The sequence below is a fragment of the Cynoglossus semilaevis genome, chromosome 11 (assembly GCF_000523025.1).
Source record: "Cynoglossus semilaevis isolate Cse_v1.0 chromosome 11, Cse_v1.0, whole genome shotgun sequence".
NCBI lineage: Eukaryota > Metazoa > Chordata > Actinopteri > Pleuronectiformes > Cynoglossidae > Cynoglossus > Cynoglossus semilaevis.
The window spans coordinates 11620213-11638201 of NC_024317.1; the positions used below are offsets into that span (position 1 = coordinate 11620213).

Below are 17989 nucleotides of genomic sequence, written 5' to 3' on the forward strand. Positions count from 1 at the left end.
CGCCGCCGCTGCTGCTGTCACGGGAGCTTCTCTCTCCTCATCCTCCTCTGGGGGACTGACATGAGCCATGACACCGGTGCATTTCATCCTCTGTCGAGGGACGTACGTGCGAACAGGTTCAGGACTGGGGGGGTCCGACGTACGCCCCTCATCCTCCTCTCCGCTGCTGCTGGCGCTGCTGCTAAGGCTAGATGGTGAGCTGAGGTCCAGGGGTCCTGGTGTGGCCGAGGGCTCCGCTTGGGACGTGGACATGTAAAGGGCAGGCAGCACGCTGAGGTCCCACACCAGACCTGCTGTTAGACAGGTTACAGCAGAGGTGTTGTCTCCTGCCGACAGCTCAACCAGAGGAAACCTTTCCAGTGAGGTGTCTGAGAACACAGATATAGGAATTAGGGACGGTCAACACATCCATGTTTGTAAATATGACTGAGATAACAGGACACAGTAACAGCTGAGTCTCTCTGCACAGTGAGCACGGCTCTTTGGCTCTGTTTCTGGACAAATCGGAACAATTTTTTTTTCCGTCTCTCATATTTTATTTTCAGATTGCTAATCTTTTCTATTGTCTAGCTTTTCAACTCTTTAGCTTTACTGGCTAACCTTTAGCCAGTGAAGCTAAAGAGTTGCCTTTGTCAGATATGTGTATCTGTTAGTATGTGTTTACATGTTAACCCTTTAGCTATTTTTGCTAAACCTCAGTTACTTTAAATATTTTTGATCAGCTGCCTTTTTTCTACACAGTTGACTACACTTTACATTTTAACCCAGCACTAAGTGATTCTGATAACTTTTACCACTTGTCAACATCATGTTGATTTTAACTTTATTTTAAATGGAGTAGGATGGAGGTAATCTTCATCAGCACTGTAAGAAACACGACACCCAGTGTTTTTACACTCAAAAAGTTGAAGATACTCTGTAACGGTAACAATATCTAAGGTCTAAGGTTTTAAAAACACTAATGTCTCATTTGGCCATTCTGGTTCATATTATAAATCAGGTTTAAACAATCTGTTTTAGTATATATATAAAAATAAAAAATATTTTAGGTTTTTGTCTTTAATTAATTATATAATCTTTTTTGTCTATACAGTTCTTTATAATGATAGATAGATTGATAGGGCAACTCTGAAAATGCGGTGTTTTGACGAAACTGTTTATGTAGAATCGATTAAAAAACAATAATAAGCTTAAACCCACGTCTTTTAACGTGCAGTAACTTTAATGTATCGAAGGCACCGATTAAAGGCCACAGGTGACGTCTTGTTTCTCAGTTTAGCTCACTCACTCTGCGCTCTCTAGAAGATTATATGTTTGGGTGAATTATGAATTTATTGTTCCAACATGTACTGTGACTAAAAGCGGAGCCATGGGAAGTTTTCACAGGCCGTTTCCTCCCACGTATTCACAGGGGCTAGAACCATGAATGGTTCTCTGTGTGGCTGCAGTAAGAGGGGAAAGTGCATCTAACGGGCCCTGACTTGAACAGGGAGTCGTCCTGATTTAGAAGCCCCTTCACACACGTACAGGGTATATTTGGAAAATATTTGGTTTCTTTTAAATATTTCACTTTAATAAACGTTGATTATCGATAGTCTTCCTAGAGAGTTTTCTTCAATTTCATACTTTGGCATTACATAATACTGGTTTCCTAAGCAGACCATTGGAATAAAAGATCGTTTGGACTCACCATTCTGACATTCCAGCTCACTGTAGTTTGGCTTTTGTTTGGCGAAGTATTTTTTGACCAGGAAAGACCGAGGCATTGTCCTTTTTAGTGTTAAATATCTGTGCGTAAAAGTTTCCTGCGGCCACGACGCGCAGCCAAAAGAGAGAGAGAGGGAGAGAGAGGGAAATACAGTGGAACGAGGTCGTGTTCCTGGAGCTCCGTGGGAAACTCGGAGATACAGTGGATCCAACTGTGGTCCACGGCTAAAGAGGTCTTCAACGGATCAATGTGTGAGAGACTTTACGCGCGGCATTCATGAAGAATGACTAAATGCTGGCGTCTGTTCTGAGATAGACAGTCACGGGCGGCAGTGGGCTCGGCCTCGGGGCTCTGCCCGCCTCCCTCCACCCCCAGCCCACTCACAGCTCAAGTGCGCAGGAAGAGGAAAGAGAACTAGAGGAAGAAGAAGGAACACATTTACACACACACTCACTTACATTAGGTACATTTTCAACCAAAGACTGTGTTCTTCCATGTCAGCTGCTGTTTGTCAATATTTTTTTGTCCTCTCACTTTTCACTAATATAAGAATGTTACAAATAATTAGCATATTGTTAGATAAACATTGATTACACATCCACATATTCATGTTACACTACACTGTATACAGTACAACATCATTATCACAATGAAGTCATTTTATTTAATACTTATTTTCGTCTCTTCTTTGTTCTAATTTTGGATGTAGATCCAACAACAGAACCCACCGTGCCCTGTACTGTGTATAACTATAGAATGATGAATGTGTAGAAACATGTCTGTGAAGTTAGCCACACTGTTAGTTCAGAATTCAGAGGTAGGATTCTTCTGTTTAAGGGTTCTTAACTGGAGGTGAAACAATGTCAACAAACCTAGGTCGGAATCTTAAATATTAAAAAAAATAAGTGTCCAGTTTGAAAAGCCCTGCATCACTAGCACCGGTTTGGATTTAAATATTCTCCCACTGTTTCCCAAACTAGCAATACCCCGCCTTACATTTGTACGATGAAGAATCAATGTTGATTGAATCAGTGCAGTGTTTAAGATGTCCTGTAACAAAAGAATTGGGGGGGGTTTAAGTCGTCTGTCCCCAGTCTTTTCAGTTATGTCTTTCACACTAGCAATGTGGCTTCTAACGTAACCCCCACCGTTTAATCAAAGGTTCCACTCAGTCACCAGGGTCTCTGCTCTTGGACGTTACATACAGTGTTTTCTCTTGGCTCTTCTCCTGAATTTCCTTTCTAAATATTATTAAAAGTACTTTTTGACTGCTATTTCGCACTAAAAACTCTTCTTTTCATTTTGTAAATTATAACAAATTATATTGAATTAACTTTTGTAGAATAGCTTTGTGTGAACATTTAATTGTCTTTTATCCATTCATCATTTCGAACTATGATTTGTTTAAGTCCAGTGTCAATTTTATTAAACACTGATGCTCTATTACACTCTGCCGCAGCAGTTCAAGAGCGTTTGTAAAGAACGTGCGCCATCTTCTGGCCAACATCTTCAGTGACCACCCTGCTTTGTTTTTTTGCCATATATTCAAAACTGCTTAGCAACTTCTTTTTTTTCCTTTTTTTTTTGGCCCCTTCTGGAACCGGGTTTCCACACCCCAGTTTCCCACACCTTCGAAAAACAAAACAATAAGCTTTCTTGTAAAGGCAGTCTGTTTATTCGTGCTCAAATGACCAGGACATACATATAAAGGAAGAATCACGCTAACAACAACGCACTCTGACGCTTGAATTAAACCGAAATGATAACATTTCAATATAATACAACGTCGTAAAAGCACAAAAAACACTCCAGATATTTTTAACTCGCTTTATCTCGATTATTATGTGTATGAGAACTTCACAAATAAGTAGGACTTCACGTAGGCCGAAATGTGGCCAAAATGTAATATAAATAGTAATGAATAGTAAATTATTTCATCATTTAACAGCAACCTTCAAATTGTGTATTTTCTACGTTATTCTTCTTAATTAGTTTTAAAACCGTAAAATTCGGTCAGTTCCGTTATTGTGCACCGTAAATATAGTTGTACATGCGCACTCAACTTTTAGGGACACCAATGACGTTTCACCCGAGTTTTAGCATCCCGTTAAATAAAACCACGTGTTCATTCTGAAGTCACCGATTGGTGGATTATTAGTGAATGGGCGTGGCCTTGGACGTCTGGGGGTCGGTTGGATATTTTTTAAAACCGAGAACAACAGCATAGATTGGAATATCACAGAAAAACAATGAAATAAAGAAACGTCATCATCTCAGCCGTACGTCGACCAACGATAACACGCTGGTAAGAAGGATTTGCAAAGAAAATTCTGTAATAAGCCAAGAAAATAAGATATACCGGGTGTCATTGTGTCCGGTTTTTTCGGACATTGTATTGTATTGTGGAAAATGTATGTTTCTAGTCAGCAGTCGGTTTCTCTGTTATTTCTATTGTCTACATACGGTCTTAACAAACTAGCAAAACAGTTTTCAGTATTCTGGAAGAATCTTATATAGGCTACGTGTATATGGACAGTAGATGAAAAGGACTGGAGCAAAAGAAGGTCCACAAGACAGAGATGTTGAAGGAGGACGTGATGATTAATGTTATAACAGAGGAGCCCGGGGATTGGTGAGATTCAGACTGAAGATGTACCGCGAGACCACTGAAAACGAGACCAAATATTTGTACAGAAGTAAAGAGCAGTCATCTATGATTGCTTTGTTGTCTGTCAGACAAAAACATTGACTAAATCGCAATAAAAATAATTAATGAATACATTTAATGTAACATGATCTTTTAATAGAAATAAAACGCGATAAACGTAAATGTATTTTCTTTGAAACATTGATTGTCATTTCATTTACAGCGCTGGTCTCTCCAGCTGCATCAGTCATTTTTATTTTTTGACAAAAATAATTGTTTATTCTATACTTTATCAGTTTTATCTAGAAAACAGGAATGCATTTTGGATGGAGTGAAAATGACAGCTTGATGTGTCAGAGTGGAGTTGGAAAACTATTTTTCTTTGCCTGTTTTGTTGTTGTTGTTTTTCATTTTTACACTTTGTCTAAAAGTTTTACAAAGGTTTTAGAGAAAATACCAAATGGACTGACCGAGTACTCGAGCAAGAAGCAGCAACACAATTTAATATATGACAGAAGAAGTTAGCAAACAAAGATCAGTTCATGACATAGAAGAATGCAATAAGAGTGCAAAGATGTGTTGTTTTTGTCTAATGCAGTTAGACAACATCGACTTCCTGCGGATCAAAGACGACCACAACAGGTGAAAAGGAAACGGACCACAGCAAAAAAAAAAAAAAATGTTCAGAACCATAACCTCGCTGATTTTTGGTGGAAAGAAAGAGACTTGTGAGGAAGTCCAGCCTGGAGAAGTGCTGGAAGAAGACTGGCTACTTGTCAGTCATCAAGGTATGTTTTCTCGTCTCAGGAATCCCAGTTATGTCCACTATTGAAGTGCTTATAATAATGAACATTCATCGTTTATTCTCTCTGTAATTACTGAATAATATATGGGTCCAAGAGGACTGCGATTTAATTCTGCCATATGTCCTGTATGTATGGCATTTTTGACAATAACGTTGACTTCGACTTTGAATTTGACTACTATTGGTACCACTGTGTCTCCACAGAAACAGTTCCACCAGAGAACCAGGATGCAGAGGTGACTGACAGCCAACCGATCACTGCTGTGAACATGGAAACTGACCAAAGGTGGAGGAATATGCTGTAAATGGCTGACAATAGTTTTGGTGTTGATTATAATTTCACATACATTAAAAAATGAACAGTCAAAATGAAAATTGAATGTTTTAAACAAAATGGAACAGATTAGTTGAAGCCCCACTGTACCTCCACAGCATTATTTATATCTATTAAGCTATTTTTCAGTAATCATTTAAAATGTTTGAGCTTGATGGGTGACTGTCATGCTAACCCTGTAACTCTCCCAACACAATTATAGAAAGAAAACGTTGTCTCTTGATTGTAATGTAATTGCCCCAGGGTTTGGTTGTTTGGTTTCTTTTTTTAGTTAATTTTAAAAGAACAATGCACTCTCTGGCTATGTAGTGGAACAGCCATGCCTGCTTTTGCCTCACAGCAAGAAGATGACCAGCTGGTTCTATATCTAGTCTTTGTGTAGGGAGATTGCATAATCTCCTGTGAGTGTGGGTTTTCTCCAGGTTCTCTTCTTCCTCTCACACAGTCTAAAAACTGCAGTTTGAGGATTGGGTGAATTGGAGCATACAGTAGACATGATCAGAACTCTGATGAAAATCAATGAATTGAAAAAATCCTTTAACTGGAAAGATGAAGATGTCACAACTTACTGTAAAATATATCTGCACGTGTTTGTTTCAGTTGTTCCACTGCGGAGCCTCCAGTAGATGGCAGTAGCAGTTCCAGCCCAGTCGTTCCTGCTTTTGTCTCCAAGCCCAAAGCCCTGAATGAAATGATGCAGTTGACATGTGTTCAGAAGACCAGACCTTTCATAGACCCAAACTTTATGTCGCGCAATAGCATCAAACGCCAGAACCGTATTCGTCACGGAGTTCAGCATCACTCGTTCCCTCTCCACCAGCCAGGACATCGCAACTAGACCCACTGATGTTCATGCTATAAACCAGGAAAAATTCTGATTCCGTGTGTCACATGGTTTAAAGAAAATACCAGATTATACCAGGTAATGAGTCATTGTGAACACAGATTTTTGTAGTAGTAGTTGAACGTGATCTTAATTTAGACCAAATCAGTTGTAATTGTCATTGTGTTTGTTTTCTGTAAAGCTGTTTCTCTTGAGAACATACATTGTCAATTAGCTTCTCAGGCTGATTTTCCAGTGCAGAGGAACAAACCAGGAACCAGAACCAACATTTCCAGCTCACAGGCAGCTAGATCACATGACTGTCTTGTACTGTTTGTTAGAATAAGTAGTTTACGCCGAGAAAGTACACAATGTATTTCTTCTGTATGCGGTGATTTCATGAGAATGAAAAAACACAGTTAATGCCTTTGTATTATATGACCGTTGTGTGTTTATTTTGCATTTGCAGTATGTGCATTTACAACTTTTTTGAAAGGAAAGTGTTTTTATTTATTTTTTCAGATACATTCAGTTTCAATGTGGTTTTAAAAAAATATACACAGTAAAATGATGGCGTTCCATTACAAGTATAATAATGGTTGCTGTATGCGATGTAGAATACTAAAAAAACTACAAGAAAACTACAATACTCCAGGAAACTTTCTACGAGAAACAAATTCTTTGTAGGCCTCAATGTTAGTGCAAACCTTTTCACAGGTTTGTTAATAATATGGTCCAAAGGAATCACCTGACGACTGATTTTTACTTCATTTTTACCAGGTTGTATTTGCAGGTTACACACTGTACTTTGAAGTACCACAGAAATGTTTGATGACACAAGAGGAAAATGAGGGCTGTTATGCAATCCTGATGTGTACTAAAGATACTGTCAGACGTTCATACCAGTTATGTCAGAGTAGGGAACCGATCTTGTGTCACTGCTGCTCGTAAGAAAAACATGTCAGTCAACACTGTACTGGAGAAGGAGGAGGCCTCTGTGCAATTTTCTTCTCAGCTGACCATGACTGGTCTAAGCTGTGGCCGCAGGTTACAGAGAAAGAGTCTGTTTACATAGATTACTTACTTCTTACATAAACAGGCTCTTCAGTTCTGTTGGTCTGGTCTGTCGACCTTGGAAGGAACAGAGCAGGACTTTGATTTAGTTGTATTAAATAATGAAAAATCAACTGATCTTTGAAATCACTGCTTTCTATGAAGGCCTCAGACAAATCAGGTGAGCGCTCCTCAACAACAGACTGACATGTTAACATACCTCGCTAGGGCACGTGGAATCTTATCTCCTCTGGAATCATCATGCCCAGTGACAGGACAAAGCACCAGGCGTTTTCACAGATGTATAGAAGATGTGTTGAGCTAAATGTAGCTCAAAAGTGCAGTTACTGGCTCCAGTGGCCAAGGACAGGTGGAGCTCATTCTAGGCCCAGTTACATCAATATGAATTCTGCTCTCTGTAACAAAAAGGAACACTAACAAATAAACAAGAAAACAATAGAACAAGGTATTTATCTATCCATCCCAAAGAGGTGTGTGGGGTCGAACAAAAGTGGCCATGGCCCCAACAACAAGGCCGTTAAATGTCATGTGAGTGGTTGGCCCTACGGTGGATCATTGCCCCTCCCTGCCCTCTGGGTCGGGGTCGTTGGTGTGAGTTACACCTGCACTTCCCGGGGAGAGAATTAAGAACAGCTTTCTAAATGGGTGATAATTGGTGTCTGAGGCGCCCTCCTCTGTTCAAAGATGGTCTTTCCAGTTTGACCTGGATGGCTTCCTTCACCCCTCTCTCAAACCACCTTTTGATCATCAAAGGAGCGGCCCTTCTCCTTCAGGTGGAGGTGGACTGCTGAGTCCTGGCCTGATGTTGTGGCCCTCCTGTGTTGAGCCCCACGCTTGTGTAATGGCTGCTGCGTTTCCCGCAGTGTACAGGTTTGGGACTGTCAATCCTGTCCTTAGGGTGGACAAGTTCCTGCCTCAGGGTGTTGCTGGGTTTGACATGCACTGGGATCTGATGGGTGTTAAAGATCCTCCTGGGTCTTTGAAACTCCTGCCACATATGGGACACCCCCCACCCCCAGTAGAACTGATGAAGCCTCTTGGATGAGAGGCGAAACGTCTTCAATTTACTTGAGGTGAGTCCAGTTGCCTACTTTTTTAATATTGCAAATAAAGCGTTGGGAATGGTTCATACTGTCAACAAACACATCACAACAAGCTCAAAATTTACTTGACATTTAAAGAGCTGTCTAAAGAGCTGTCCTAAACAGGTTGTCCATTGGTGCCGTTTCTGTCTAACCTTCAGTGGAAGTGTTGTTATTTTGACTACAATCAGAGTTACACCACTGCAGTGACAACAACAACCCAAGTGCAGTTGTTGAAAAAGTTACAAGAACAAATCCACCAACAGACAATAAAAGTCCAACTATTTTGCCATAAAAAAATAAATACAAAATTACGACGATATGTCTCTTTAAGAGTCAGCTCGAGGGCGGAGACACCGGGTGTAGTTGGGTCACATGTTGGGCTGAGGTTTTAAAACCAGACTCCACCTTGGTCTGGACAGAGTGGTGTAGAAGTCGAGGAGTGTCATTCTGGATGTGTGTGTCAGGTCCAGGTGCAGGTGCAGGTCCAGGTCCGAGCTGTAGAGACTCATCAACCGTGAGTACTTTTATTAGTGTTACCACACTTTCTGTTTGCCCTGTGTGTGTGTGTGTGTTTGTTTAAACAGGTGCAGGGCATCGTTGTGATACTGCAGTGAGGTGTTTCAGGACTTTTAATTTGATATCTTTACCACCTCATGTGTTTAATGCAGGAATATTCAAACTGTTTTCATCGTTGGTTCAAATAATAATGTATCATTTGGATAAAAAAATTCCAGGTAATTGCGTTTAAAAAAAAAAACCCCACCGTTTTTAACACAACGACTGTTTGTGTTTTATTTTACAAGGTGCTTGAGTCAGTTTGGACATTAAAAAAGACACCAAAGTGTACAGAGGGCCTGAAGGTCAAAACACAGTGACATTTAAAATGAGGGAAAGTTTAGGGACAACACTTGATTCTGATTGGGCGGAACTTAACGGTGTCAAGTCAATTCCCGTTTGCATTGCCTGCAACTTTAAAAGCGGTAAAACTTTTGTATTTTAATTTTTGACAGTCTCCCACTTTGTAAGTAGGCCTACAGTACTTAGTACATTGTTATTAAGAATAGTTGGCAAAAATTAAAACAAGGTTTACGTTCCACATGTTGTGATTGCTCCATGTCAGTTTTCTAATGAATTGTTGGGATCGACAAACATCAGTCTAATCCAAAATATTTCATTAATTGCGTTTATACATTTTTTAAATGTTTCTACTGATGAAAAAAGTGATGCCCCAGGCAACTGACATTCTATGTGGTTTGAGTTCTCTTTACGGCTGTCGCTCATTCTTAAGAACTATTCTGATTACTTTCTATTACTTTCTTTCTAGGTATATTTTTAGGTCTGTGTGCAGCATAATCAGCCCCTTTCAACCACATCAAAATGTCATTCTTATTTGGTCAGTAATGAAACTAACTGTGTTTGGGCATCTACCACATTTTTCAACGTGTCAACGTGATTGGGCAGTCAAATAATCTCAAATTATCTGCCTGTCGTAGACTGCAGACTACGGATACCACCCAACAGGGAGTGTTTTTACAGAAGAGCAGCATATCTGGCCTCCAGCAGTGGTGGTGTCATTAGTGGCAGTGATCCTGGAGATATTTTAGAAAGTTCACATCAGCAACCTTGGCTGCCTCATTTTCCTTAACTAATCAAAGTTGAACAAATAGGTGCAGAGCCCATGTTTAGGTATGTTAATAAAATATAAATACACGTATAAAGCAACATAAAAAATAATATATACCATAATAATAAATAATCAAAACAAACTTGTATCATGCCGTGGTGTTGTCATTGAGATGTTGATGTCTTCACCTGGGATTTGACATTTATACCAGGGCTAGATAAAGATGGAGGAGAGGGACACTGTGTCCACTGAAGGGTCATTTTGGCCCATGTTGAACAATTACAAGTATGGCTGGGGCTTGATCAAGCGCCCTCTGCTGGATCAGACAGTGGAGAGACAAGCAGTCTTTCATCCCTTAAATTTGACTAACTTCTTGCATTCAGATCAGGTGACAGCTGTACTTATGTCATCGTTGTACACGCAGCACTCACTGAAGGCTTGGAGGGTAACATAACTTATGTCTTTTCTAGGTTAAGTTCAACCTAAAAAAAACTACAAGCTGCAGAAAATATTCAACAAGCTCCTTCAGTGGCTTCCAATGGAGCCCAGAACTGTCATGAAGAGTAACTATTTCATCGTCATCCGTGGGAAGACCAGGAAAGGATTCAGCCGAGGATGCATTGGCCGAGTGGAAACAGAACTGCCGAACGGCGAGGTGATGGGGCTGCTGTACTGCTCCGGCAGCAACGCTGTGACTCCCAAGAGCGGTGGTGTGGTGAGGCGAGAGGACACTTACCCCTTAACCTGTCACCAGGCCCAGCTCCTGCTCTTCATCTCCTCTGCAAGTAAACGACTGGAGCTGTTGTGTAACCCGCAGCTGTTTTCAGCTATCTGTGATCTGTCGCCCAACGATCTGGTGGTGGTGAGACACAAGAAGGGCCACATGCCTGGTCTGGTGAAAAACCTCATGCAAATTGGGAGGAAAGAGAACAAAGACAACCTGTACATGCTGGGCTTTGAAGTGGAGTTTGTAGTGAGTAGAGATGGATGGTTTAGTGAGCCACTAGATTTCCGCCATTGTCTTTTGCACACTAACGCATTTGTCTTTTTCACGACAGGACAGTGATCACAATCTGTCGTCAAAGAAACCCACGTCTTCGCCCTTGTTCAGTGCGGCAGACATCATTCAGGTGGTCCCATCCTACTCTGTTCCACTTGGACTACAGTGGAAAGATGGCCAATGTCAGGGTAAGACGTTTTACTAGTCAAAGTTAGGAAAAGGAAAGTAAAGTGAACTCCTTGTCACTGTGACACAGCACACCACTGCACACAACCTGATGTGACCTCTGCTTTAACCCATCACCAAAGTGAACAGTGGGCAGCTTTAACCTGAAGCCTTCTGGACCCAAGTCCACTTCCTTAACCACTGAGCCACCACTGCCCCAGTAGTTACTACTACTTGTTACTTACTACTCATAAATTCTGAACCTGCACATCACCAAAGCAAGGTACAAAAGGAAGTCCAGGCCACTCCAACTGACTAGCCAAAGAAAGTGATTTGACATCAAACTGCGACTGTGACAACCTGTGACTTCTAATGAGACACAGATGCATCAGTGGTAGAGAACATCCAGTAAAACCAGTCCTGCTGTCAAAGAATGAGGAACATGTCATTCGTCACATGGTCTGGCATATTTGTGCTTCAGGTGATGTCTGCGTACATTTAAGGCTGGATCTGTCAGCAAAGGTCGATCACAGGAGCACGCATGCCACAAGTTAGAGAAGAATGTCATATGACTTTGTGACCATCATGTGACTCTCCACACAGGTCAGGGCAGAAAAGCAGTGACGCGCATAAACTCTATGCCAAATATCGGATCATCTTCACAGCAACGTCAAAGCCACAGCACTGAACTGCAGCGTCCCGTTCTCAGCCACTATCTGGGAACATCTCCTGTACCTCTGGAGGTGGGATCCATGGTGGAGGTGGTGTCCAGCACAGGGATCACGGTATATGGGGTCATTCGATGGATGGGGGTCCTACCAGGAAAGACAGAGAAATGGGCTGGAATAGAATTGGTGAGATACTAATTTCCATTTTCTATTGCTTTTTTTCCCCCATTGACTTTGTTAAATATATTCCAGGTTTGATTCAGTACGCCGGAAACTAAACGTTTCAAATGTTTCAGGACTATGACGTAAACGGTTGTAGCGATGGAAAACGTGAAGGCCTGAGATATTTCACTTGCAAAGGGAACAGAGCACTGTTTGTTCCTGTGACCAAGTGCAGCCCTGATGGCAGGTTCGTCTACTCATCAACAGGAAGAGAAACTCCCAAACTACGCATCGAGATGCCCCCAGGTTAGAACCTGTTCACGCATTACATACAGGAGGAAAGTGAACTCCTTGTCATTGGGACACAGCTCACCACTGCACACAACCAACTGTGACCTCTGATTTAACCCATCACCAAAGTGAACAGTGGGCAGCTTTAAGCACCAAATCAATGTCCATACTATTCTTATTTAAAATCAAGGATGTATTTTTACACTTGTATTTACATGAAATGGAAAAAAGGTTTAAATTGTAGTACACCAAGTCTACCACCGGCAGCACCATACAGGAAGGTTTGAAAACTGAACCTCTGATCATCAGCTTGGCCCATAGTAAATAAATACAATAGTTTTTTTTTAGGAATTTAGTCTTTTTGCTAGAAACCAATATTTTAACCATTTCAAACTCATAATGAGAGTATTTATCCACAGTTATGATCTTTGTCAAAGCTTATATAATGCTAAAAACAGTTCATGTTATCTTTTAAAAAATCTACGTTGGGAGACATTAGTCCTAAAATATGTCTGTAATGTCCCCTACAAAATTTTAAGTCTATTTGTATGTTTTTTTTGTTTTTGTTTTTTTCAGTTCCACCATATGAAGAATCTGAGGACAACGTTTCTCCAATCCCTGAGTCTGAAGCGCTGTCTCTGCTAGTGGGACGTATGAAGGGGATTCAGGGCCACATCAACTCCTGTTATCTAGATGCCACTCTTTTCAGGTAAAACCAGTTTGTGAATCATCCCTGGGTTTTTTTTTTCTTCTAAATTCCCTGGCAACACACTCTCACTCAGTTGGTTTTAAACTCGGATGATCTGAAAGTTTTTTTTTTTTTAAAGATATTAAGATATATTAATACAATCATAATGACAAACTGTTTTCAGTTTTTGTCCTTCTTCCCCAGTTTGTTCAGCTCATCAGTGACCCTGGATAATATCTGCCAACAGTCTGCTGACACAGAACAACCCATAACCTGCACGCTCAAGAAAATAATCAACCGCTTACGCCGGTAAAAACACCCTCTCACTGGCACCATGATTATTTTTTTCTCTTCTTATCTTTGAACACTAAGAACAGCCTGACATTGCAAATCTTCTCCATGGGTAAACATGCAGTTTCTGTCTTTATTTTATGGGAATGTGTATTTACAACATAGTGATGAAAGTCCACCAGTTTATGAAACTCTGACACTACTAGGTGTGTCTTGATTGTGGTGTATACAGCTCTTCCATTCAGGGTTTTTTTTTACTTTTTTTTTACTCCTGTGTGTTTGTTTGTGTGTGTGTGTGTGTGTGTGTTCATTCATTACAGGCAAGGATTTGTTCCAGCTGAAAGTGTGATGGATTTTCGCAAGCAGCTTGGCTGTGATACATTTATATATATATATACTTATGTAATAAATACATCATCATATTAAGATTTATTTCTGAGACACTTTTATTCCTGAGATACTTTGCTTACTTTGTTAGCGGTTAGCTAATTTTGGAGTGCTTTTAAATTTAGATTAATTTGCTAATCTGTACTCATTTTGACATTTTGTTAGTATTTAAATTGATATGGATATGGATTACAAAGTTACAAAGTAGAAAGAGTATTTTTAAACCCCAACCTTCTCTTATGGATTGTTTTGACAGATCCAGAGGAGTTCATCACAGTCCTTTTCCAAAAGGTGCTTAGCCTGGAGCCGCTGCTGAAGCTCAGGTAGGAAACGTTAGGTGATAAAATCTTTCTTACGAAATGTCATTGTTTGAGCTAAGCTCGCATTCGGCCCTGAGTAACACATTCCCTAGTTGAGATGGAGAAATTAAATGGTTCAATGCTTAAAAGTCAACTCAATGATAATTTAAATGAACCTAAAGATAAATATTTTTGTTTTAAAAAAAAAATAGGTACAAGTTGGAAAAGCCATCATAGAAATGACATTGGACATTTATTGCAAAATGTCCATACAGAATTAAAATATTACATCTGAGCACTAGCTGTTGATCCATTGTTGTCATTTTGAAGCAATAGACAATTTAATGCACTCATTCACATAGCTGCTGTATACTATTGTTTTTTTTTTTAGAACCAAACGTGAGGCGTCTCACGGTGCCTACACTCTGCAGATCCTTCTGGAAAAAGACCAGATGGAACAGGTGCCCACTGTCCAACAGCTCCTGGACACATCCTGCATGTCGGGGGAACTGAAGTTTGAGGACGTGAGTGGCCGTATTCCTGAAGGCATAATTTTGTTGTATCCTCATGTTCAGCACGTCTAGCCATTTCTTGTCCTTTGTGTTGTCCCACAGGTGCCGTCCTTTTTAATTGTCCAGATGCCAAGGTTTGGAAATGCGTATAAAATGTTTCCTCACATCATTCCCTCCACTGAGCTGGACATCACTGATCTACTGTACAACTGTGAGGAGCAGTCAGTCTGGACATTTACATTACATTTACACAATTGTGTATTTGTCAGATCAGAAATGCAAACTATGGCCTGGGGGCCGGATGCGGCCCATTTGGCTTTTTAATCTGGCCCACTAAACGTGTCCAGATTATGTTATTAATTTCTACTAATTCCTAATTAATGCTTCAACCTTTTCCCTGCAATGCCTACATTTGTCCATAGTTGACGTAGAAAAGACTTTTATTTTAGCATTTAGCCTTTATGACCTTTACATGCCATCTATCTGCTCCTGACCCGGCCAGCTTTCTTCATTGACACTTTGTTGTGCCCAAACAGCGCCGAGGGAATGCTTCATCTGTGGTCATCTGGCTCAGTACGAGTGTCTTCAGTGTCTGTCAGACCGCAAACTGCAGCCGGGAAGAATCAAACAGTACTGCTCTACCTGCAACACACAGGTATATCTCATTGTCATCACACTTCATCAGTTTTACCAGTAACCACACTTGTTGTGACTGTACTATCTCTGTGTTTTTTTTGTTTTTTTTTAAACCAGGTTCACAGTCATCACACACGACAGAGCCACTCCCCTAAAGCTCTGGAGGTTTCGCTCAACGCGGCCTCGGTCGCCCCTGTGCCCAGACACACCATGCAGCTGTTTGCTGTTCTCTGCATTCACACCAGTCACTATGTTTCATTTGTCAAATATGGCTCTGATCCTCACGCCTGGCTCTTCTTTGACAGTATGGCAGACAGATGTGGTGAGTGAGACTCCTGGTTTGTTTCATCTTCTTTGACATTTCTTAAGATTCAGTGAAACATTGTTGATAATAAAGTCAAGCATAAAGCAGTACAGTTGAAATACTGAAACGCACAGTATACAGACGTGCAAATAAGAATGTAGTATTGCAATAGTAGGTGTTGGCAGATACAGGCTAATGCTGCTCCATAGGGTAGTAACTATATTATGGTCTAGTTGGGAATGATCAAAAGCACGATTTACTTTGCTGTGGTTTCTTTTATAATGTACTTTAAATGTTTTTAGCACGCTCGCCTTCACAACAGGAAGATTATTGGTTCCCAGTATGGATCACCACAGAAACACCACCTGTGTGTGGGTTTTCTGTGGCTATTCCAGTTTCCACTGACATTTAAACTTTTTAGCTGAAAAAGTTGTTTGAAATCAATATTTGAAATCAGCTTATTCGTACTTAATAAAAAAAACCAAAGTCAACATTAACAAAATACCATTGAATATCACCAGTATCAGAACAATTGATCAATGCATTTTACTGCCTACTGCCCGTTGCCTGCTCTGTACAGTTTAATGATGTCAAAGCAGCTGTGAAAATAACTTTGTTGCTTTATCTTAATCTGATGTTCGTGCAAACGCGGTGTTGTTTTGATTTTGGGTGAAGTGGATAAACATGACTGCTTTACTTGCTGACAATGCTGCCTTGACAGCAGCAGATAAGGTGGAGACTCTGACTTGAGGCTCTGCTCTTTATCTCAGCCTGAAGCTGTTGTCTGATCCGAAGGCCACATTTCTTTTTTCGCAGGTGACGATCACAATGGTTATAACATTCCTGAGATCCAGGCCTGTCCTGAGGTGGGCGACTTCCTGCACCTGCCAGTGGAGGAACTGACTCGAAGCAGTCTCTCGCAGGTCCCAGAACTCATGCGCAGGCTGCTGTGTGACTCCTACATGTTTTTATATGAGAACCCAGCTGGGCCACTTTGCCAGCCAAACCATCAGGTGCCAGAAATATAAATGAGAACACTGTGTTCTGACAACACTGCCCTAATAACACTGCTCTCTCAGCAACACGTTGTGCTGTTTTTTTGGTTTTGGTTGTTTTGGTTTTTTTTTTTTACCTCCAAATAGCAGCAGGAGCTGACGTGGGGGATAGAAGTCACTGAAGCAGGGATCACTTTTGACCTTAAGCCTGTCATTGCAGCTCAGAAAGGTGACATTGATTGATGTGCTGATGTTGATACTAGAGGAATCAAAGAATGAGCAGTAAGTTTTGTATGACTTGCACTGTACTCCTAATCATTGCCTACTTTACTCTTTCACTGACTTCCTGTTTTATTTCAGCTATTATTTATATTTAAGTATTCTAGGGAAATTGTGCTTATTTTTAACTTCACCGGTAACTGTATATTTTAAAATCTAAATTAAAGTTTTAAAAAAATATGATACAAATGTGATTTACATACAGTGTGTGGTTTTAAATGTCTTTTTACGAGGTAACATTTGACAAGTCTAGGGTTCGGGAAGCACTACTCAAGACCAGTGGTTCTCAAACTGTGGTACGTACGTGAGCGCTCTCTAGTGGTAAATATTTTCACATTTACGTTTATAATTGAATAAATCTGAAACATACCATGCACAGTTAATACAACATTTAATCAAACGTCTTTCTAAACATTTCTAAACATCTCTCCTGTGGTGGAGGCTAACAGAGAAGGCCTCTGCTGCTATATTCCAATGTTGGTCATCATGGTGGTACTCAGAGCTCAATGTTTTCTCAGGTGGTACAGAGGATAAAAAGTTTGATGACCACTACTCTAGACTATTAGACATCAGATTTTGGTCGATTTTGAGATACTGAGTAAAGACCAATGTTGAGTGATGAGTCTGGATCTCATCTTCCAGTTTTATCAATTAGAATTCCATTTTAACATGTAGAACTACTCCTGTAATAACCTCTCTTCCCCATGGAGAGGACTGCCTCTCCTTTCAGGACCACTGTCTTAGATGCCACTGGAATACTATGAACAAAAGTGCAGTCACCCTGTGGCAGTAGACCATTAATGTCCTGTAGCAGAGTAAGGCCTTGATCGATCCATCTATCCATTTTCATTCACTTATACCGGGTCACAGGGGCAGCAGTCGCCACCCATATTGCACTGCAATGTACCGTATCCTCTGTACCCCCTGTGAGTCTACTGGAAGGTACCAACTGCCCTAACCAGGATTTGAACTAGCCCAGGAGGTGAACCCTGGGGGTTCCACATCAATGACAGAGACATTGCCTCTGGGCCAAAGCACCACTCCCTTGAACTGGTATATCTAGTTATATATCACTATAGTTATAAAACCAAAATAAACAATAAGGCCACAATGAAGACCAAAGTTACACATAATGTCTTTAAGTTTTCCCTGAATGCCATGTTAATTATCTCCAGTTAACTTAGAGAGATAATTATTTTCATTAATATGCAT

General features: G+C 40.6%; 2 protein-coding genes across 2 annotated transcripts in view; one reads left to right on the forward strand and one right to left on the reverse strand.

Annotated features, from left to right (window-relative positions):
- Positions 1 to 2328, reverse strand: part of snai1a (snail family zinc finger 1a) — an 8105-nt gene extending 5777 nt beyond the window's left edge. Inside the window, exons 1-2 of the mRNA XM_017036997.2 lie at positions 1691 to 2328; positions 1 to 368 (exon numbers count right to left, since the gene is read on the reverse strand). Coding sequence (XP_016892486.1) covers positions 1 to 368; positions 1691 to 1766 — 444 coding nt within the window. The 5' untranslated portion in view covers positions 1767 to 2328. The remainder of the gene's footprint in view (positions 369 to 1690) is intronic.
- A 6527-nt stretch (positions 2329 to 8855) lies between these two features.
- On the forward strand, positions 8856 to 16971 carry cyld2 (cylindromatosis (turban tumor syndrome) 2). Its single transcript, XM_008320520.2, has 14 exons — positions 8856 to 8990; positions 10571 to 11073; positions 11159 to 11288; positions 11869 to 12119; positions 12230 to 12401; positions 12963 to 13095; positions 13279 to 13383; positions 13686 to 13749; positions 13954 to 14075; positions 14443 to 14575; positions 14666 to 14774; positions 15100 to 15218; positions 15317 to 15521; positions 16320 to 16971. Exons 2-14 carry the CDS (start codon positions 10639 to 10641, stop codon positions 16529 to 16531), a joined length of 2190 nt encoding a protein of 729 aa, XP_008318742.1. The 5' UTR covers positions 8856 to 8990; positions 10571 to 10638; the 3' UTR covers positions 16532 to 16971.
- Positions 16972 to 17989: the final 1018 nt, after the last annotated feature.